Raw genomic sequence first — 24254 nt, 5'->3', positions numbered from 1 at the left:
GCTGGTGCATTGTGTTTTGAGTGGGAACCAGGTGATAGACACTCTCCTGTTTCCTGTGTTCGATAGGCAGACATCACTATTGAGTAGGATGATGCTTTCCTGCTGAGACTAGATGAATCCTGGTGAGCCTGAAGTCTTTTCTTACAGAACAATTCACAAGACTAACCCAATGGATTGGATTTTTTTTTTTTTTAAAAAAAGGTGCCATTTCTGAAAACCTTCTCATGGCTTTAAGAGTCTCTCAGATTCCACTTCCCTTCTGATAGTCAGTGCTCTCCCATGAGGAGAAGGGACAGAAAGCCTAAGCTTACTCTCCAGTGATTGCGTTCTCTGAAAGGAGGCAACGTGAACCTGTAAAGATGTGACTGGATTCCTAACCATGTTCTTAGCATTGCCAAATAAAGTAATTTCCCAACAGAAATTTGCTTGCCTGCTTTGATGCTAAAGAACTTCTCAAATCCAAAATTAATCTCCCTAATGATTTTAGTTGTGGATATTAACCCCAGAAACACCTGCGAATTAGTTACTTTTTTACTACTGTGATGAAACAGCATGAGCAAAGTAACTTATAAAAGAAAGGCTTTATTTAGCTTATGGTTTCAGAGGGACGGTTGTCCATGACAGAGCTGCAGAGACTGAAAGAGGCTAGACCAGGCCTGAGAGCTCACCTCTGGAACTGCCAACAGGAAGCAAAGAGAGCTAAGCAGGAATGGCAGGTGGCTTTTGAAACCTCAAAGCCCACCCCCAGAGACTCACTTCCTCCAGCAAGCCATGCCTCTTAAGCTTCCCCAAACAGTGCTAAGAATTGGGAACCGAATATTCAACATGTTTGCCTGGGTACAAATGTCATGAAACAATGTCATCTAGACTGTAAATACAATCAGCTGCATATGGTAGTCCAACAGGAAGAGAGAAGAGAGCGAGCACAGGAGCATGTCTGCATAGCTCTGGGTGTGGACATTTCCTCTCAATGGCAGCATTTCCTCCTGGAAGGAGGCTCACGATATAAATTAATTTTACAAGTCCCGGGAAGATTAACAAGACTGCTCATTAAGGTTACATAAGCAGTCACATGTGCAGGGGGAAGATGACTCTCCAACCTGCTCAGCTGCTTGCAAGTAGCCCAGAGAGCTCCAGGAGTGGAACCTTCGTGGACTGTCACCCATGCTAAGGTGCAATAAAAAAAGATTTGAGCCATCCATGCCCTGGAAGTACTACAATAAACTCAATGGCTCTTTAAAAGACACTCGATGGAATTGTTACTTTAATCTGTCATCAGTGTCCTATTTAGGACGGTGTAGTTATTTGTTGACATTTCCCCCAGAAAAGGCACACACAGGAGCCTTCGTAAGCTAATTTTAGCTCGTGTGAAGGGAGAAGGAGAGCACGGCTAAAGCACAAAGTTAAGTGAAAACCCAAGTTACACAGCAAATTTTGCACCATCTTTATGTCAACTTCATTTCAAAGTCACATCCCTGTATCCTGTACTCTTTCTCTAATGTGTACCACCTCTGTCTTTTCCTTTTTGAAGAAATACAGCCCAGAGAAAATAGCTTGCCTTTTGCCAAGGAAATAACAAATTGATAAGTGCCCCAGAGTATTTCTTCAGTGTTGTAAGGGAATAAACAATTACACATTATTCCAACATAACAGCAGCAGCTAAAAATTGAGGACGCAATACCCAAATGACTGTGGGAAATAAACGGGTAGGATTGTGGACTTTTTTTTTTAAAGACTGAGTTCTCAGCCTGCGCTCAAGTTATAAATATCAGCAAAGGCTCTCCCATGCTTCACTGTGCTCCTCTGTGCAATTTGTTCAGAGCTCTGAGATACCAGACAGCCGTATATTTTACTCTTGCTGCCAGGAGCCAATTTGCAAGAAAGCAAGTAATATAAAAATGGCTATTTACTCTGATACAAGTGGTACAGTGCATTATCACTCTCCACTGATGCTATTATAGGATAGCAAATCAATAATCAGTTCTCATTCCCCCAACTCAGTAAACATCTGTTCCTGTTACCGTAAGCCATGCTCAGTTAGGAAAGCTTTCTTGCCAGGAGAACAGCTGACTCCAGCCAAGGCCGCAGATGTCAACCCAGGAAAAACCATTCCTTAATTACCCATCTCCAACATTCAAATGGTTAAGTGCTGGGGAATTTCCTTGCAATAGGGGAAGCTGAAAATTATAAGATGAGGCTAAATGGATTCACAAAGACAGGCTTGGTCTAAAATTTCAAATTACAGAGTCCATCTCATACAGGATTGTCTGAATTCAAATTGCTCAAGTACACATTTAGGGATGCTCAGGCATTTGAGCACGGCTCACGGGATGTTGCCTACAGGGAAGCCAATGTGGGAAGTCTAGCATCCTGACAACAGAGATGGACTCATAGGTGAGGTGCAGCCTCTCATAGACACAGCGTAACTCCACAGTTGGGCCATTGATTGCAAACCTATGGTGTATGTGATATAGAAAATGGCAAAGACAAACTTCAAACAACTGACTACAATTCTATTATCTGGTCAACTCATATTATTAATTTGATCCCTGGCTCTTCCACAGACACGCCCTTTGCTCTTCTTTTTGCCTGGGGTTCTGTATTATGTTCTGAAAGGGATAAAACAAACAGAACATTTTGGGATTTATCCTTCCCCAGCACTTGCTGATGTCTGCCTGAGCACAGAGCTAAGAGATGATGCACCAAAACGCCAGTGAACCAGCCTGGTGTACTTATTTTTAAAACATAAAAATAATTAAAATCTACCTGATTATAGATCTGTATACCAGTACTCTATAAGGTCAGGATGAGATAGGCACACGAGACACCCTGACATGATAATAGGCCCCAATCTGACCACACCCCAGCATCCATTTAGACCATCTTGATGGCTGGGATAATTTAGTTCAAATGCATGCTCAATCCTCATGTATTTTGCAGGTTCTGAACTTCATGTCAACTGGATCACTCCATGTGTTTTATTTTATGCCTTCCCTCCTCCAAATTCCTGTTAAGATCAGTCATGCTTTGTGTGTCTGCCTCCATCACCCGTGACGATCTATGGGGTCCTCTGTATGAAAACATGTACATTTTGGGGAGGTAATCTAGCCCTGTCCTGTTGAGCTTGTGTTGCATTTCCTTTTCAGAGTGTTTGAGCAAAACTGTACATATATACACTTACCTGGAGCTGCCTGCCATGAGGAGGAACAATTTTTTGTGGCCCTTCGCCATTTGCATGTAGTGCCATTACTGTAATATCCATCCTCTCTTTTTCTTTCTCAAATCCTCCTTCTTTCACTCCACACTGCCCCTTCCTCTCTTTCTGATTCTGTATCCCCTGCTTAGTGCACTCTTTTTCCTAGAAAGTTTTAATATCAACCTGTTTGTTGAAAAAAGATTGCAAACCTTTCCCTTTTTTTTTTGTATTGTTATAGTGCCCTATGATTAAAAAATATTCTTAGTTATATAATGGCCAAAAGAATTGGCCCTCTTTCCTACAATCAACACTTTTTATAAGCATGTATCCAAATATGCAGAAGATATTTAATATCTTCATATTTGTGGGCTTTTCTAAGTGGATTCTGTTTTAGTTATGATGTTTAGCAGCTGAGTAATTACAGCTTATTCTATACAAATATGAAACCCTTCATCACTAAGGACTGAAAAGTCCATCTTTTGGGCTTCAGTCTGTTGGGATATAGGACAGGTGGAGTTACTCAGATTCTTTCTATAGAAATACTTCAGATCTCCCAAAGGGAAAACGAATTAATTGTATTATTTGCAGATGAGAAAAGAACTTGGGACAGTTCAAAGCTCCTATTCCTCCTTGTGTATTGGTGTTGGTCTCCATGAAGAGAATGCTCCTTCCACTCTGCTCTTTAATGCCCCTCCCTCCACAGAAGCAGCCTCTCTGTCTATACAAGGAGGTGTGTTTAATGTTAGGTGGGTAAATCTATTAGCGCTGTAGCCAACTTTGCTAAGTCAACTGTGATGTGAACTCAAGCTACACCCTCCAAAGAGCTCCTTGTGCGTCTTTGACCTCATTAACAATCCCCAGGTCTTTGTTATCCCTCATCCACTGTAAACCAAGGCAGAAGACATGTATGTTGTCTTATTACTACTGGCATGTGGTATCAGTCCTAAGATATGTCATATTTCTTAAAGCAAGATGTCCAGGGTGACAGAAAGTATGGATTTTCATAATAAGAAATCAAGAACCAAGAAATTGAAAAGGATTTTTAATTTTTATTTAATTATTAATTCACTCATATTACATCTCAATTGTTATCCCATCCCTTCTCTCCTCCAATTCCTCCCTCCCTCTCACTTTCACCCTATTCCCCTCCCCTATGACTGTGACTGAGGGGGACCTCCTCCCCCTCTATATGATCATAGGGTCTAAAGTCCCTTCTTGGTAGCCTGCTATCCTTCTTCTGAGTGCCACCAGGTCTCCCCATCCAGGGGATGTGGTCAAATATGGGGCACCAGAGTTCATGTGAAAGTCAGTCCCCACTCTTCACTCATCTGTAGAGAATGATCTGTCCCTTGGCCAGATCTGGGTAGGGGTTCAATGTGTACTGCACATATTGTCCTTGGTTGGTGTGAAGGAGATTTTTTAAAAGTACATTCTAGTTGCAGAAATGCACATAGTTCCCTGTATAGGCTTTTCCTTGTTTTGTTTCTCGATTATTTCAAATGTTCTTAAGTTGTGTAGATAGCCAAGAGATTTACAGAGGTGCAGCAACTGCTCAAGGAATTTTGACCAAAAGAAAAATGATACCACACTACATTTGTAGTGGAGATTTACTGTAGCAAATTACTGCTCATTAGAGCTCTGAGATGCCCTTGGAAAAAGGCGGTGCCCTTAAGTGAGTGTCATCTTTCCTTGTAACTTCTGATGACATGGGTTAGAAATAAGATGCTAGGAAACTCATACCTGATCCTCCACACTGGCAAAGAACAGAAGTAGAACTGAAAGTTCCTATGAGCAAATGAGAGAGGACAGCATCAGGTTGTTTCAGGGTAGTGAGAAGTGCAGAGGACAAGTGGGAGGATGGCTGTCCAGGTAGATCTCCTATGTATGAGTTGTGACAGCAACATCACCCATTACTATTAATAATACACAAACAGCCAAGGGTTAAAGAGGGGTCTGTCCATCTGTCTGGGGGAAATTAGAGGGTACAGGAAATGGGCCTCTACAGAGATTTAGGAAACCTCAATTACTGAACATCTTGAAACCGTTGAAGAGGCAAGAAACAGTATGCCTGGATATTTCAGCAAGCTGTCAATCTTCCCAAGTAGGTGCTCATGTTTCACACACAGGTGAGAGGCTTTTCTTATCAAGGGCATGCTTATGTGAAACTTGCATGCGTTGCAATATTTTTTTTTTCATTGTGTTAAAATATAAATTATCTCTGAAAAAGGTAACACTAGTCCCTGGGAATAGGCTGTGGAAGTTACTGGGAGGAGACCGATAGAAATGGATAGTGTACGCACACAGCATGAGACAGAACATGAGACCTGAATACCTGACCATTGATTTCCAACTGTGACTCCACCTTAGCTAGTTTGGGTGATGAAAATGAAATGCTACACACACGGGTGACTTGAGGACATCAGATATTTGGTGTTCAAAACAACGAAGTTCAAGATCAAGGCACTGGCAAGATCAGAGACCACTCAGGACACACTTCCTGGTTCATGGACTGTAGCTTCTCACTGTGTGTGACCATGGTAAAAGGGTAAACAGGCCCTCTGCAAACTCTTTTATGAGACCATTAGCCAATTTCATGACACAGTGACCTCCTGTCCCACCTTCTAATAGTATCACACTGTGTATAAGGTTTTAACACATACATTTTGAGGGGACTTTTTTTTTTTTTTGGCTTGTTATCATATTTCCTTTTCATTCCGTCTTATAAGGTTGAACTTCCCAAGCTCCCATGTGGTTTCTGGGAAATCTGGGTATAAAAGAGAAGAACCAGCAGAATACAAGGAAGTAGGTGGAAGATGCAAACACTGTCTTCCACCGTGAGCAGTGGCCTTGGCAGTGGCTTTGTTCCTCTCACCAGGATAGGCTAACAGGCCCCATGTTACCTTGCCTCATCTTACCTAGTTGGCTCCCAGGCAGCTTTCTGCACCTTGGTAAGATGCCTTCTTTGCCATCCGTCTCAAGGCTTCCAGCTTCAGCTCATCTCCACATCCAATACCTGTTTATTTTCTTACTGGACTTGTAACTAATCCCTAAATTAAATCCCCTCTTGATAAAATATCTTCATGAGTTCTTTGTTGTCATTGGCTCCATAGCAACATTCAGTGACAAGAGTAAAAGCAAGAAGCCATGTTGAATAATTTAGTGGATGAGTAAGCTAGATAAACAGAGAAAATGTAACTTAAAAATCATTTGCTAGAGGCTTGTTCAGATTCTCAGCTGTTAGGAACATCGCTGCTTTTACAGAGGGCCTTGGTTTGGTTCCCAGCATCCATATGGTAGCTCACAACCTCCTTTGCTCCAGTTACAGCTCTTCTGACAAACTCACCTGGCCTCAGTGGCCACTGTACACACAAGGCTTACATATATACACATACATGCTTACATACATACATATACACATGCACATACATACATACACATACATAAATATGTACATACACTCATAAATACACACATACACAATGCACATACACATGCATATATATATACATATGTACATAAATTCATACACACATACATATATGCATATGTACATACATATATACATACATACATACATTTAGGCACACATATAAAAAATAAAAAATAAATTTAAAATATAGTTTTCTGTCTGGATTAAGGAATAGCATGAATAGAGAGTCCTATAGGCTATTTCAGGTTAAGCCCTCTGGTTCAATTGCTCAGGAACTCAGACAAATTACTTCACCTCCTCTGCTTTAGTTTTCTTATTATAGATGGCGTGGTGAAAAAAATTAGTACCACAGCTTAAGTCTTACTATGAACATTAAAGAAATTATCAGCAATGCCCAGCTCATAACAAGTCATTAATAACCATGAGCTCAAATAAGCATTTGACATATTCAACATCTTTGTGAGGCTTAAAATGTTCATGGATATTATTTTTGTGATTTAGGAAGCCAATAAGGTGCCACAGTGGAAGCAGGGGCTCTTCCAATTAAGGAAAAAAGTATATTGTATTATAAAAAGATAAAGAAGAAACTAGAATAGGATTAAATGCACAGAGATTGGGGGACAGAGTAAAGAAAAAATGTAGGGACAGAAAACTAACACTTAAACCTCTTTGAAAGGCCATATGGAGAATTACTATTATAGAAGCGTCCTAAAATGCATGTATATATGAAAAGAATTCAAATATAATAGGAAGACAATGCCCCAACTAGACATTCATGCCTCTAGCACCAGGAATGGGGTACAACTTGTTGAGTTGTTGGCTCATGAAGTCTCATAGACCCACTCTCGAATGTCAAGGCTAATAGTTACTGTGTCTTGATGGTAAGACCATATCCCCAAAGAGTCAATTTACTTGTGGCATTACCACTGAACATGGAGAAACTAAACTGGCACCCAACTACAAGCTTCACCTCTACTGATTAGCATTTATGATGCTGGAAGACACTTCTCATAATACCAGAGAAGACGTGTTCTCATCAGTATCTCTCAGCTATCAACCTTGTTGACCTACGCCAATGACTTGCCTGTGACATACACTAGTTCAACAGTGGCACAAACGGTATGAAAGTAACCAACCACTTTCTGCTTGTACTTAAGGGCCCATGAGTAGGAATCCATGCATGACACTGCTAAAATGGCCAAGAACCTATGGTTGGGTCTTAGACCCTAGAGAAAAACCTACTATTATTCTACTAAAGGGGTATCACAGTAAAATGACTCCTACTGAATATTGCTAAACTCATAAGCCAGACAGTCATGCCTCATCATAGTTATTAACAAAGGGAGCCACAGCTGCATAAAGAGGGAGAGAGTCTGGAACGTTTGGTGCTAAATGGAAGTAATTTAAATGTCTTTGTCAAGCCCTGTCCCCCTTTAAGGGATCTATTCAGAAGAGGAGGCAAAAAGATTATAAGACCAAGAAGTAGGTAATGACTCTAAGAAAACATCATTCAGATATAACAGGACTGATACACCTATGAACTCAAAGAGACAGTGGAAGCATGCAAAAGCCTTGCACAGGTTCAAACCAAACAAAATCCAGTTACTGAAAAGAGGAAGTGGACACAAACCAAGAAACTGTTTGTAGCTGATACCTGCTAGGGGAGGAAAAAAATTCAGTTTTTTCTATTGTGGTGCCACTGGGCATATGAACATACTCCCAACACTCATGTGTTATCTCGTGATCTCCTTCCGTCCCTCTCTTCCTCCCTAGCCTCCCCCTCTCTTCTGTGTGTGCTTCCACATGCTTTTTGTTTTGTTTTGGTATTTTTTAACTTACTGATTTTCTTATTTTCAGTTTGTATAATTTGATTTTATTATTTTTGGGTTTTTCCTTTTTGTTTCTGAGACAGAGAAAGAACATGAAGCCAGGCCTAAAGTGGATGAGGTGGGGAGGGTCTGGGAGTAGTTTGGGGAGAAGAAAGAATATGATCAAAATATATTGCATGAAAAAAATTAAATAAAAACTTAAAAGAGAAAAGCAATAATGAAAACTAAGACTGTGGGGGAAGTGAAAATACTTATTTACTGGTATAGGGAGTACAAAATAGGATAGCAACAATGAAAATTAGTGTGGATGGTTCTAAAAAAGGTTCTAAAAAATAAAACTACTATATAATCCCTCCACTAAATAAAATAAACTCTAAAATGACATAAGTTTCTTAATATACTATTTTATATTCATGAGTAAAACACTGATGTATCAGTAATGTAATAATGATGTGAATGAATAGAAAATGCATGAAATACTAAAGAAATACAAATCCAAAGCTGTCATAATGAAGACAGAATTAACTTCTCTGCCTCTTAACCACAGTGGGTGAGCATTTGGACAGTGCTTCCCTGACTCACTCTTCTTCTGACCCATTTATGATTTACTTGAGTGTTTAAATGTGTGGACGACGCTTCCGTTGAGTTTGTTTCATTCAGAGACACAACTTCCAACCTTGCACACTGAAATAGCATCTTTACAGGCCTGAAAAATACAAAGATAAAGGCTTGAGGACACAGCCCAAGGAAGGAAGGCTGTACTATGAAGGACTGTACTTACGGAGGTTCTTGATCAATACTCTCTGGGTCACCTGTCCTTCCTCCCAGCAGCAGTGGGAGAATATACTTTCACCCCAAGTACGCTTTACTTACTCTGTAGTATTTTGGCTCTTTCAAAGCACAAGACTCAGAATAGGACCTCATGATACCAATATGCTCTATGACTGGACTTTGCATCCACCCCCTCCTCACAAAACAGAAGTCTCATCTCTGCTCCAGGAGCTAAGAGAAAACAGAAGTTTGATTGGAAAGTCAGCACTGACATATAATCCCCCTTAATAAAGCCAACATTTAGTTTTCAAGCCACCAAACCCAGATTATAAGTAAGATTTCCTTATCTTGACATACAATGGCCTCCAAAACTTGGCCTGTGTCCTCTGTCTTCCAACTTCTGTGTAGAACATTCTCAATGCCCCGTCTCATAAGTAATCCACACGTCAATGTCAAACTACCCCATGCATAACATGTCAGGTCTGTCTGCTCTGGATATGTTGCTTCTATTCCATTCTGGGACACACACACTAGTGAAGAATTTCAGTAGATATTTTCATCTCGACTCAGAACCCTTGAGACTCTATGACATATCCCACAAAGCATGGTTCAAGAAATAAATTTATTGGTATATAATAATCATATAAAATAATAGGTCTCGTTGTGACACTTTCATCCATGCATGCGATAGACATTGAAATTATTTAACCATCACACTCTCTTCTCATCCCTACAACCCCATGTCATCTCTCTCATCCAAAGATTTTCCTCTTCTACTTGTATTTCAAGTTAGAGTCCACATATGGGAGAAAATTAAGTGTTTCTGAACTTGCCTCTTTCACTTATTATGATCTCCTGTTCCACCCATTTTTTTTCAAGTGAGATGATTGTTATTCTCCTGTCTGATGATATTCCTCTGTGTGTGTGTGTGTGTGTGTGTGTGTGTGTGTGTGTGTGTGTGTGTGTGTGTGTGTGTGTGTGCATGTGTGTGTGTATATGTGTGTGCATGTGTGTGTGTGTGTATCATATACACATCTGCTGATGGTACCTACTTTTAATTCATAACTTCTCTTTTGTGTTTAGCACCACAACAAATGTGTTGTACTCAGACTTTGATTCCTTCTGGTTCATACCAAGAGTGTTCTAATTGAATGATATAATAATTATGGTTTTATTTTTATTTTTTTCCCATGGTAGTTAGGCTGCTTATGTGGGGGAAGAAGAACCCTGATTAACAGCTGATATAGATGTCTTCTGGTGTAGTCATGATGGAGATATCTGTAAAGGAAAAACAAAAGCCTGAATATATAGCTTCTTCATTTGGAGAACATGTTCCCCTTCCTATCCAGAATGTTTTTTTATTTCTTAAAATTGTTTGGTATACTCTTGAGATTATTTTCTGTGCAATTAGAGACTTTCTCTTAAAATTTGTGCCTATATAAAACATCTTGAAGTGTTTTATCTGTTTTATTCTAGCAGTTTCTGTATTTTAGGCCTTGGTTTAAGGGTGTTGATCCATTTTGAATTGATTTTTATGAAGGATAATAAAAATGGATCTAGTTTTCCCAGCATCCCCTTTGAACAAACTGTTTTTGTCCTGGTGTACATTTTAGATATCTTTGTGGCTGTAGCTGTGGCTGTGGCTGTGGCTGTGAGGAATTTTTCTGGGCCCTACATTCTATTCCATTGGTCTACTTATATGTTTTGTGCTGGCACTGTGTTGTTTTTGTCACTACGGTTTTGTAGTATAGTTTGAGATCAGGTACTATATACTATTTCCAGTGTTGTTCTTTTTTATTAGAAATGCTTTAACTATTTAAGAGTAAGTGTTTTGTTTGTTTGGGTGTTTTGTTCATTTATCATTTATTTTCATTTATTATCATCTATGAAGAATACAATTGAGGTTTTTTTTATAGGCACTCCGTTGAATTGTTAGATTAATTCTAGTAATATGATCGTATTTATATATTGATTCTGCCTATCGACAGACAAGAATGATTTTCGGCAAGTCTAGTGTCTTCACTGACTTCTTTCTTCAGTATCTTAAGATTTAAACATAGAGGCATTTTAAGCCCCTGCCCTATTTCATTTCTAGGTATTTTGTTATTTTTGGAGGCTATAATAAATGAGATTTGCTCTCCTGATTTCCTCCTCAGAAAGTTTATTACTGGTATAAAGAAAGACTAATAAATGGTGTATATTGCTCTTGTACCTTGATGCCTTACTATCAGACCCAAGAGTTTTCTGGGGGAGTCACTAAGGCCTTCTATGCATAAGATGGTATCATCTGCAAATAGAGGTAATTTAATTGCTCTCATTTCTATTTGTAGCTTTTATAAATTTTTCTTTCTATATCTCATTGTTCTGGTTAAGATTTCAAAAACTACACTAAATAAGAATGGTAAGGGCCATCTCCTTGTCTTGTTCCTTGTTTTAGAGGCAATGTTTTCAGTTCTTCTTTACTTAATATTATGTCGGCTGTATGCTAGTTATCCACAGCCTTTATTATGATGAGTTACTGATCCTTGTATTCCCACTTCCTTCAAAGTTTTTTTTCCCTTTTAAATCAAGAAGGCATATTAAACTTTTCCAAAGGCTCTTAATTTGCAGGTCAAAATAATCATGTGGTTCGTGACTTTGTGTCTCTTTATATGCTGTATTACATTTACTGATTTGTGTTTGCTGACTCAATCTTGCATCCCTGGATTGAACATAAATTTTCATGATGACTGATCTTTATGTGTTCTAAAATATGACTTGTAATAATTTTACTGAGTTTTTTTTTCTGCCTAAGGTCAGAGATATATTAAGAGGAGGGATTGAGTCACTGATTCTGAGGGTGGGTTTGAGGCCTGTGAGGGCTGTGGGCGTGTCCCGAGGGTCGGATGCTCGCCCTTCGCCTGGCAAGAAGCTTCCACATCTTCCCACTGCCCGGCAACCATGCCAGTGGAGTGCTGTTCAGCTGCTTTTCTGTTAGTCATCAGTGTTTTCTCTGGACTTTGTACTGAGTTAGTGAATTTTTTATAGTCTTCTCTGTTGAGAATAAAGTCTGGTTTTGTTTTTTTTTTTGTTACGTCTATTTTGATTTGTTGTTGTTGTTGCTGTTGTTGTTTTCACATGGAGGCAGGTTGTAGTCAGTCATCTTACTCAGAAGTCCTCAGTGGTCTTACTTTGGCCTACAGTATCTAATGGTGACATTTGGAAAACTCCTAGTTCTCATTTTAAGTCCATACATTATGACAATTCATAAAACTTTAAATTCCTCAAGGAAGAGGATCAGTATGATTTCATTATTTTTCCTCCTTGAGTGACACATAGTTGGAACATAATATGTGTGTTTAGCCTTAAGTCTGGACAAGTTGCACATGTATACGGAGCTTGTCTACATTTTCTCCTCTAAGCTAAATAGCATAAAAATGTCTTGGTTTTGTTTTAAGGTGTTTTTATTTTAAATTATCTAGATAATTATATCTGGGAAGGATAATTGTATATTCCTGTGCCTGCTGTTTGAATATAATGTGAGTTTATTTGTATTATGAAAGCAATATGATAATGTCCCCAGTTTATGTAATTGTATCCTTGATCCTGTCCTTCCCTGGAGTAGAAAGATGTAATTATGTGTTGAGTGTTGCCTTAAGACAGTGGGTCCTGTAATTGCTGTGGGCTATTTTACATCTCACCTGCCCCCATCATCCATCAAGACCACTTTAATGAGGGCTTCATTCTGAACACCTGGGCTTGAATTTTTGCTATCCGTACAGAACACAGTTTCAAGTGTTGGGGACTCAGTAAATATTAGATGTTTAAGGCTAATTGGGAAGCTCCCAGGGACCACTTCACAACCTAGTGAGTGGAAGCACAAGATGGAAGCCATTCTAGAAGAACATCTGAGCCAATCTGCTCTTCTTTATGCTTCCAGACTTCTATTTTTCCTTTAACATCTTAAAAACACTACCAATATATTATTTGTTCATACATTACCTCCATCTATTTTTCTAAAATGCATTATTTTCTATGTGCTACAATTATGCCTGATGCCCCAAGAGTCTGGAATAGGGCATCCGATGATCTTCTGGACCTGAAGTTAGAGATGATTGTGAGCTTCTGTGTGAGGGCTAGGAATGGAATGTGCATACTCTGAAAGAGCAGCCAGTGGTTTTAACCACTTATACATCTCTTCAGTCTCTTCTCCAACTCCCTCTATTGCTTAATTTTGCAAAGGAAATAGGTAGTCCTCATATGGTATTCAATGTAAAATAGTTTAACACTGTAGGTCTTTCAAGGGAAACAATACCCAGCCTCTTCATCAGCCTGCTATTTATCAGACTAAATGACTCTGAATTACCTGGCCAGTCTATATGATTATAATCTGGCCCTTTGACCACTAGGTAATCATTTCTCATCATTGCCTATTTACTCACATTCTGTGCCTATAACGCACATTTTTGTCATCATTCCACTTGTCCACACAGAATATCCGCAGAATTCAATTCCTAACTTATACAGGGTCCCACAAGTTCTTTATTCTTCTGCAGTCCTTGGCCTCCCAACCCCCCAGCACACACACACACACACACACACACACACACACACACACAAAATCAACTCACACATTGAAATCATGTATTCAGTCTCTTGGAATCTGGGAACAAGGATGAAGATACATTTTTTTTTTATTATTATTAATTTATTCTTGTTACATCTCAATGTATCCTCCCATTCTTCCCTCCCTCCCATTTTCCCCTTACTCCCCTCCCCTATGACTGTGCCTGAGGGGACTTCCTCCCCCTTTATATGCTCATAGGGTATCAAGTCTCTTCTTGGTAGCCTGCTATCCTTCCTCTGAGTGCCACCAGGTCTCCCCCTCCAGGGGACATGGTCAAATATGAGGCACCAGAGTGCGTGTGAAAGTCATACCCCACTCTCCACTCAACTATGGAGAATGTTCTGTCCATTGGCTAGATCTGGGTAGGGGTTTAAAGTTTATGGCCTGTATTGTCCTTGGCTGGTGCCATAGTTTGAGCAGGACCCCTGGGCCCAGATCTGCCTGTCATAATGTTCTTCTCGCAGGTTTCTAGGACCCTCTGGATCCTTCTATTTCCCCATTCTCCCATGCTTCTCTCACCTAGAGTTCCCATAGGATGTCCTCCCTTCTGTCCCACTTTCCTGGTAAGTGAAGACTTTCATGGGACATACCCCTAGGGCTACTGTAAAGATATAAGTGAGTATATACCATTTGAGTCTTTCTGCTTCTGGGTTAACTCACTCATTATGCGAGGATGTGGGATATATATTTTCTTAATGGCTCATCAATATGTCAAAGATGCCTTGAACTCTGGATAAAAGCCTTAATTAAGCCCTACTTGGGTATTTAAATGACTGCCTAAGAGGAGGAGGCATGATGGGTAAGGCAGTAGGAAGGTCGATATGAAATGTATTAAAGGTGGTTCTTCAAGTAACTGTTATTCATGAACATCAAAAAGTGTATGTCTGTTAATTCCTCTCTCTCTCTCTCTCTCTCTCTCTCTCTCTCTCTCTCTCTCTGAGTAAAAATTTGTTTAAAAGAGGATACATGACACTGAGGCAACATAGAAACTTATTCACAGTCAACTCACACTAAAGGTGATGCCTGTCTAGTGTTCTTTCCAACTCATAATGTGTCTTCCAGGTAGACTTGGTTCCATGTCTCCTACTTGCTAACCTTGCTGTTCAGTCTCTCTGGTAAAGTGGCATAGTACAGTCCAGCTCATGGAAATCATCTCCATGCTCCAAACTCTCCCCTTCCCAACACCAGCGGACAGTAAAGCCTCAGTCGGTGCCGTTTGTTCCCTTGTCACTGCCATCTTCATCCTCCTGTCAATCTTCTGCCTGTTGGCTATGAAGTCTGACCTACAGGTCTCTCCAGTGAGTCTGGCTCTCCCTGCAGTCCCAGAGAACACCCAAGCATTGATTGTACCAGGCTTCTTGGGGGATCCTTCACAATAACTGCCAGTTTCTTGATCATAAACACTAACAAAATGAATGTCCAGCTTTGAGTTGTTTGTTCAGCAAATGTTCTTTATCAGAGTCGTGTCTCACTGCATCAAACAGATATCCCTTTTTGTTGAATGTCTACAAGGTATCTTCACCTATAAATTTCTTTGTTCCTGAATAACTGTGTCCAAAAATAGATGTGCAGTAAAATAACAGTGTGATATCTGGCATAAATATGCGTTCACAAAGATTGAAAGAGTAAATGTGAGACCTCAGAAGGAAGACAGTTCTTGGAACAAAAGTGAACAATTACTGCGAAGGAGATCTCTCAGGATGTGTTCTCCAAATCTCATCAGCTTTTGAGCCAAAAACTCTGACGTCTTATCCATCTTTTATCTTCCATCTTGTGGTCTCACTTTTGTTATCTATTACGCATCAACTGAGCCATCTACAAAGACCAGTCAGACAGTTATTCTTGCTCTTAATTCATCAACTCCACCCATATCTTTCTTTTTCACAATGTATTATTTTCTCATGTGCCAGGAACTTTATTTTTATTGTGCAGTGCCAGTGATTTTTTTTATTTTTTATTTTTTAAGACTGCTCTGGAAGGCTCTGAGGAAGATAAATCTCCCCCCACTGAGAAGCAGTGTGGTTGAACCATCTAAAGCCGCAATCAAGAGGCAAGTGATGAACAAGCCTCTGCCAGGTACTGGACAGCTGGATGCATTTCACAGCTCACAGTACAACCCTACTCGTGAGAATAAATGAAGGCTCACAGGCCCAAGAGGAAGCAGCAGCAGGGAAGCAGGAGACAGCTGGGTGTAATTACCCACCTCACCTAGAACTGCAAAGTGAAAATTAACAGCTGTTGTGTCCTGCAGAGTGGGTGTCCTTCCTGCTTTACACAGTCTAGTTACATACTTACTTCAACAATATAGCCGGGTCCTGCTGAGAAGTTCAGTAACAATGGCCATCCCACATGAAACAGGATGGCTCTCAGTTAGGTCTCCTGTAGCCCAGTCAATCCATACAGCCTAACATGAAAGACACGTTCTCACCTTCCACTCCTCTCAGTGCCTACTCTCTTCTCTAATCAGTTTCTTCTCCCTTTGTGCAGTTCAAGAAAAGGCATTTTTTTTGTAACAAGGAACTTTCCTTTCCTTCCTTGACCCCTTCCTGACTGTTCGTCTGTCTACTCATGGCTGTGTGTTGGAGAAGGTTGTGTCCCATTTTCCTCATAAGTAAAATTTGTGGGTTGATGCCTCTGACATTTCAGAGTACAGCAAGGATGAAATCAGACACTTGCACTGATGTCTTTCAGGCATCAATTAGGCCTTCATTGTTCCCCCTGCATAAGGTCTTAAAACACAGAGATGACGTCAGTGGGGTCATTAGTTGTTGGTCTAGTAGTTGGATGCAAATATGGCATTTCTTCAAAATGCATTCTTAGAAACTATCTTTTCATGAAGTGGGAAGAGGAATAGGTAAAGTTACACAATGTGCTAGATGGTGTGGTGGTTTGAAATGTCCCCTGTAGGCTCATGCTTTTGAACACTCAGTTGCTAGTTGGCAATGCTTTGGCAATGGTTCTCATGTAGAGGAGTGAAGAGCCTTAAGGAGGTGTAGTACCATTGGAGGAAGTTACCACCTGGCTTGAGGTTAAGGGTTTATAGCATCACCACCACCCTCCTCTGCTTCTACTATGTGCTTGAGAAAATGAGACCATGCCATCCCCAATATGGCATACTTTATCCCTCTGTAGCCATAAGTTAAACAAATACTTCCTTAGGCATCTTTTGGTCATGATATTTTATCACTGTAATAGAACATTAACAAATATGTACTGTTTTATTTTGGTATGATATTATGGCATAAGCTATTCTTGGGACATTTCTCATTTTGGTGAGTAAAGGAGCTACTGATAATAAATAGCCACAGATTGGGGTAAAAAAAAACAGCACTGTGGTATTGAAGGTTTATTTGGAATTCTGTCAAGGTGAGAAAAACCCAAATTTGGCTTAAAGGTGAATTCTTGAGCTTTGCAAGACTGATTAACATTCCAGATAAATATCTGGTTGATCGTATGTCTGCTACATGCTCAGAAAATTTTAAACAAAATTAAAAGATGGAAAGAAACATTTAGCTCAAGTTTCTACTTCTGGTAATTTTCTACTCCATCACTAGTACACAGTGAATGGGTACCACTGCCACTGACTAAAGAATCATAAGTAATCAATCAAGGTAACAGTTGACAGAGTGTTGACCCACACCTGTTGTGTCCATATGGTAATATCCAGAGGTGTGAATATTACTTTATTTGGAATGTTTAAAATTTTTTGCACATATAAACATAAAGATATTAAGATGAACAGGCAATTCTGGATTCTTGAGTAAGCCTGAAATCTAATGCCAAATATCCATAGAGGAGGCTGTGTGTGGGGGAACACTGATAAAGAGGGAAAGTTGATATGACCTCAGCATCAGAGATTGGAGTTATAGAGCCACAAGGCCACGGTTACCAAGAGTTATTTGAAGCTTGAAGAAGTCAAGGAGCAACCTCTATAGGGATCAAGGCCTTGCTGACACCGTGATTTCATACTTCTACATTCCAAGCTTGAGGAGCTAGATCAGTTGGTAAGCTTGCCATGCAAGTAGGAAGACCCGAGTTTGATCCCCAGATCCCATTCAACCCAGGAACCACAGTGTGTGCATGGAATCAAGTAATGGGGGAGGTGGAAACAGGATGATACTTGGCAGTGAAAGCTGACCAGTCTAGCCTAATAAGTGAGCAGCCAAACAATGAGAGACCGTGAAGAACCATTCCTAGAGCTATGAGGAACACACTTCTGTTGTAGGATACAATAGTAAGAAAGCATCACATCAGAACCTGGTTTCTTATGTGTTCTTCTCCTTGGCTTCTGAAACACATGGGTTCTGTGTCCACCACACACATACAAGATACATGGCAGCTTACTACAGAACTCACACGGAAAACCAATACCCACAGTTATGTCTAATTCACATGCCCTACCCACACCAAAAAATACCTGTTCATGTTCTTCAATTACATTTGAGACAGGGTTTCTCTGTGTAGCTTGCCTGTCCTGGGCACCCCCAGACTTGCCCTCAAGACAGGGAAGTGCAAACGCTGGTTGAACAAGAGGACTCTGCTTCACACAGAGATCTGCAGATGCGGTTGCAAGTCCTCTGAATGCTTTTGTTTTTGTAACATTGGAAAGGCTTCTTTTTAATTGAGTTGTCATAAATGTTTTCCAAGGGTAATTTTCAATTCTTTACTCCAGGGTTCCAAGTAAGGAATTGAGATAAAACATGATGTGTCGTAATTTATCACATTGTATCAGTCTTTGCCAAGTGTAATATTCAATTTGTTGTCATTGTGATTCATCACATAAAGTCGGTTTCATGCAGTGCATTCCATTTTCACAAAAACTATTGGCTCTTATCTCTGTTGGAAAAATACTAGTGAATTATAGTGTTTGGAACTTATAAGTTTAAATTAATAATATTCATATTGGGATTTAAACATTCCTTATAGCATCACTGATGTAACAAGTTAGGACTTTTAGATATGAAGGCAGTAAGCAGCAGTCCAGGGACTAACTTAATTCAGAGCAATGCATGATTTTCTTAAAAGCACCACCTAAGGTAGGATGCTCAGCTCTGACAAAATGTAATCATGTTATATAACCTAATAACTGTCGATCCCTAAACATATACCATTGGTTGGGGCAAGAGAGCTGTCTCAGCAGGTAAAAGCACTTGCTGCTCTTGCAGAGTGATGGTTTCCATTCCCAGCACCCACATGGCAGTTAACCATCTAATTTCAGGGCACCTGGTGCCTTCTTCTGAGGACCATGGGCACTAGGCACATACATGGTGCATAGGCACACATTCAGGAAAAACACTCATATACATTAAATAAAATAAGCAAATAAATAAATCAGCAAGCAAGCATCAGCTGAAATGAGAGAGGTCACCAACCCATGCAAACTGACTTTTTTAAAGGCTTCTCCCATTTCTCCATAGTAGCAATGTCATTTTAGTAGAACAGCACTGGACAGGAATCAGAAACCTTGGCTGTCAAGTGCAGAGGGTGTAAATAAAATATCTCTGCAAGGAAAATAAATGGCTGAGCAGACTCCTTATGCCATGTTTGTGTTATATGGGGAGACTTGTATTATTCCATTAGCCTTATTAATAAAGTACTTTGCTAGTTTTAAGTACTATATAAAGCCAAAATTTTTTCTTGCAGTGCTAAGAAGGGCTTTTAAGATCACCGCTTAGAAATTGTGGGCAAATGTGTCACTTCATTTATTTTTCCAAGAGGGAGGAGATAGTACTTTTTGAAATAATGTTTAATGGTGTCTGGCATCCTTTCCCCCTCAGTGTATCATAACTGTCCTAAGCAGTTTTCAGCTGAGTGAGTGGGCATCTGTGTTCAATAGCTTGAAATGGAAGGATGCTGTGGACAGATGTTACACATCTTCATGGACACCTCCCATAGGAATCTCGGTACTATCTGCAGGGAATGAGACAAAAGTCACAACAGGCAACTTTATTTTTTTTAGAATTTGATTCAAAAATCAAAAATAAATAAGTAAATAAATAAATAAATGGTGCCAAGTCTCTATTATGTTAGTACAGAAAATAAACAAAAAATACATTAACATTTATCATGGGACCCTTTAGATGTATCCGCGAATGTTCTGATGAAGGAAATGTGATTTACAACACGGAGACTCAACAACCATCGACTGGAATGCACAGTACTGCAGGCATCTAGACTAGGTCAGCAAGGATGAGCAAAGTGGTGAAGGCAACCCAACACCTTCCTCAGACGGAGACTTTGGTAATTGAGTGTGGTTAAAAAGAAAAAAAAACCAAAACATCAGCCCCTCATCTTCCATGGGTTTGATGGTCATTTTGTCCATTTTCTCCTGTGATGAGTCCATTTAAAATACTTCAGTTATTTTCTAGACACTCCAGATCCACAGAGCAGCAGACTCTCCCATTCTGTCAGAAAAGAACACAAATGTCAGCTACTGAGACAGAATAGACACTGATGGGCAGTTTGCAATCTATGTTCAAAGTAGCTGAATAAAGGATATGCTTCAAAAAATGGGAAGAGGACCTCTAGTTTTGAAAAGGAAGTTAACCATGGGGATGACCGTTCAGGTGACCCTGGGCTGAAGCTTTGCCAACAAATCAGTTTCCTGCCCTGCCTGCATTCAATCTATGCTCTGGATGCACTCCAACAACCCAAATTCTCGCAATATATTTGCTAACCTTATTTCCAAAAAGCACTTCACAAATATAAATGTCTCGAAAGAAACAATTTCCCATTTCAAAACTAATGGAAAGTATCAGTAAGACTAAAGGCAAATCCAAGCTAGAGTCAATGAACAGGCATACATCAAGGGTAAATATGACTCCTCACCTCATTGAGATTAGGGAATAAATTCAGGAAAGTTTATTAAAAATCAATTTCATAAATTGGCATAAATATGCTTTTGGAGTTCCCTTTAATGAATCTCAAACCTGATATTAAAGAGGACTTGGATGCTCTTGGCCCCATCTTCAACAGATCACGCAAATCTTCTTTAACCCTTTTTCCTTCTCACTTATCCCATTCTCCAAGCCCCTGGCTCCCACAGGCATTCTCTAGTAATCCACAAGCCATGCCTGCCAGGAAATTAGGAGGGCTAACTGCAGGTCTCTACTTTTCCCTCCTCTCCTCCAAACCCAATCCTCTAAGTCTCATCCCCAGCTCTGTCACAGGGCCCCTTCTTCTCTGCCCCCATATACAGAGCTCATGCAGACCTTCTCCTCCAACCTTACTTCCCACTCATTCTTCATCCCAGCCCTCAGTTCCAGCAGGCTGTCCCTGAGAGCCTGTAGGCCAACTGCAGATCTTCCCACTACCTCCTCTTCTCCAAATCCAGTCACTTAGTTTCATCACCAGCTCTGTAACAGGCAGATGTGCTGTGGTCCCCACTTCTTGTCTGCCCCCATCTCCAGCATCTGCCAGAGGAAGATCTAAATGATCTTCCCATCCAACCTTCCTCCCAACACATCCCTTTGTTTCAGGGAATAGCTCTAGAAGGCATTCCCTAGGAACCCTCTAGCCAAGCCTGCCAGAGGATCAAGTAGGCCAGTGAAGCATGTAGTGAGCTTCAGACCTTCACCTTCCTTTCCCCCAAATCTAACCCCAAGCATCATCCCCAGATCTGCAGCAGACCGCCTGCTGTAAACTTTCCTCACTTTCTGCTCCCATTCTTAGAGACTAGGCAGATCCTGGTGGAACAGCCTCTTTCCTCCCACCTGTAGATTCCCTCAGCCATCCCTATTTCTAAGTGTTAGGACCCAATACCTAGAAACATATTGTGCCCCAAAACTCCACTAGACACATCTGGTAGTATCCTAGTAGTATCCCCTATCAGTTCACACACAGCCATTCCCCCTCCTAAGAGCCAGAAATATAACATAAACAAAGGAAAACACACACACACACACGTCCAGATATCAGCACCTAGATTTATAACCCTCCAAAACCCAGATACCTAGATCTCTGCACAATAACAAAATTACTAACAGTAAAGACAATGTATCCCCATTAAAGCACAGTCCCGTTACTACAGTATGTCCTGAAGAACTCCACATACTGAAGCATAAAACAAAAAATTTAAAATAGACTATGAATATGATACAGTTCTTTAGGGAAGAAATGAATATAACCATTAAAGATCTATGAAAATACAAACAAACAGTAGAAGGAAATAAATAAATCAGTTCCAGACCTGAAAGTGAAAATAGAATCAATAATGAAAACACAAACTGAGGGAAATATGGAAATGAAAAATTTAGGACCTTGATCAGGAACCCCAGAGATAAACTTTACCAACAGAATATAGAAGATAGAAAGGAGAATCTAAGCATTAAAGACAAGGTAAAAGAAGTAGACACCTTGGTCAAAGAAAATGTTAAATCTATGCAAACTCTAGGCAGAAAACAATTAGGAAATCTGGGATACTATGAAATGGCCAAGTATAACAACTACAACAATAATTAATAACATGAAGAAAAATAAGCCAAAATCAAAGACAGAAAATATTTTCAACAAAGTTATTGAAATTTTCTCTAATCTAAATAAATTCCAATCAAAGTACAAGAAACATATAGAACACCAAATAGACTGAACCAGAAAAGATTTTTTGTAATAATAATAAAGAAATTAGTGTACAGAACAAAGATAGAATTTTAAAAGCTGTGTGGGAAAAAGACATATAAAGGCAGACCTATTAGAATAATACCTGACTCATCCATAGAGACTCTTTTTTTGGCATATATGTGTATCTTTTAAAAAATATTTTATTAATTTATTGGTATTACATCTCAATTGTTAGCCCATCCTTTGTTTCCTCCCATTCTTCCCTCCCTCCCACTTTCCCCCTACTCCCCTCCCCTATGTCTATGACTGAGGGGGACTTCCTCCCCCTGTATATGCTCATAGGGTATCAAGTCTCTTCTTAGTAGCCTGCTATCCTTCCTCTGAGAGCCACCAGGCCTCCCCATCCAGGGGACATGGTCAAAATTGGGCCTCCAGAGTTCATGTGAAAGTCAGTCCCCACTCTCCACTCAATGGTGGAGAATGTCCTGCCCATCAGCTAGGTCTGGGTAGGGGTTTGAAGTTTACTGCCCATATTGTCCTTGGCTGGTGCCATAGTTTGAGCAGGACCCCTGGGCCCAGATCTGTCCATCATAATGTTCTTCTTGTAGGTTTCTAGGACCCTCTGGATCCTTCTATTTCCTCATTCTCCCATGCTTCTCTCACCTAAAGTCCCAACAGGATATCCTCCCCTCTGACCCACTTTCCTGATAAGTGGAGACTTTCATGGGATATGCATCTTGGGCTAATGTCTAGATATAAGTGAGTATATACTATTTGACTATTTCTGCTTCTGGGTGAACTCACTCATTATGATCATTTCTAGTTCAATCCATTTGTCCACAAATTTCGGGAATTCCTTGTTTTTAATAGCTGAACTGTATTCCACAGTGTAAATGTACCACAGTTTCTTTATCCATTCTTCTACTGAGGGACACTTAGGCTATATCCATGTTCTGGCTATTAGGAATAAGGCCACTATGAACATGGTAGAGCATATGTCCCTGTTGTGTGCTGGAGCTTCTTTTGGGTATATTCCAAGGAGTGGAATAGCCGGGTCTTGAGGAAGCCCTATTCCCATTTTTCTGAGAAAGCGCCACATAGATTTCCAAAGTAGCTGTACTAGTTTGCATTTCCACCAGCAATGAAAGAGTGTTCCTCTTTTTTCACATCCTTGCCAGCATGTGGTGTCACTTGAATTTTTGATCTTAGCCATTCTGATGGGTGTAAGATGGAATCACAGAGTTGTTTTGATTGCATTTCCCTGATGACTAAAGACGTTGAGCATTTCTTTAAGTGTTTCTTGGTGATTCCATAGTCCTCTGTTGAGAATTCTCTGTTTAGTTCTGAGTCCCATTTCTCAATTGGGTTATTTGGTTTGGTGGTATTTAATTTCTTGGGTTCTTTATATATTTTGACTATTAAACTTTTGTCAGATGTATGGTTCGTAAAGATCCTTTCCCAGTATGTAGGCTTTGTTCTATTGACAGGGTCTACTGCCTTACAGAAGCTTCTTAGCCTCATGAGGTCCCATTTGTTAATTGTTGACCTTAAGGCCTGGGCTGTTGGTGTACTGTTCAGGAAGTTGTCTCCTGTGGCAATGTGTTCCAGGCTTTTCCCCACTTTTTCCTCTAACTGATTTAATGTCTCTGGCTTTATGTTGAGGTCTTTGATCCACTTGGACTTGAGTTTTGTGCATGGTGATAAATATGGGTCTAATTGCATTTTTCTACATGTATACATCCAGTGATACCAGCACCATTTGTTGAAGATGCTATCATTTTTCCATTGAATCGATTTGGCTTCATTGTCAAAAATCAAGTGATCAAGTATTTGTGGATTCATCTCTTTGATTTGATTCCGTTG

General features: G+C 40.0%; 1 protein-coding gene and 1 long non-coding RNA gene across 3 annotated transcripts in view; one reads left to right on the top strand and one right to left on the bottom strand.

The window, feature by feature from the left end:
- Window positions 1-24254, top strand: part of LOC311592784 — a 91524-nt gene that overhangs the window by 62182 nt on the left and 5088 nt on the right. The gene's annotated exons all lie outside the window — the stretch shown is intronic.
- NELL1 (neural EGFL like 1) overlaps window positions 19764-24254 on the bottom strand; it is an 843592-nt gene continuing 839101 nt past the window's right edge. For both annotated transcript variants that reach the window (XM_084773584.1, XM_084773585.1), the window contains one exon: window positions 19764-20236. In XM_084773584.1, the coding sequence (XP_084629710.1) occupies window positions 20186-20236 (51 nt within the window). In that variant the 3' untranslated portion in view covers window positions 19764-20185. The remainder of the gene's footprint in view (window positions 20237-24254) is intronic.

This window comes from Acomys minous (genome assembly GCF_964271855.1).
Source record: "Acomys minous genome assembly, chromosome: 2".
NCBI lineage: Eukaryota > Metazoa > Chordata > Mammalia > Rodentia > Muridae > Acomys > Acomys minous.
This window is presented reverse-complemented; position numbering and strand designations above follow the sequence as displayed.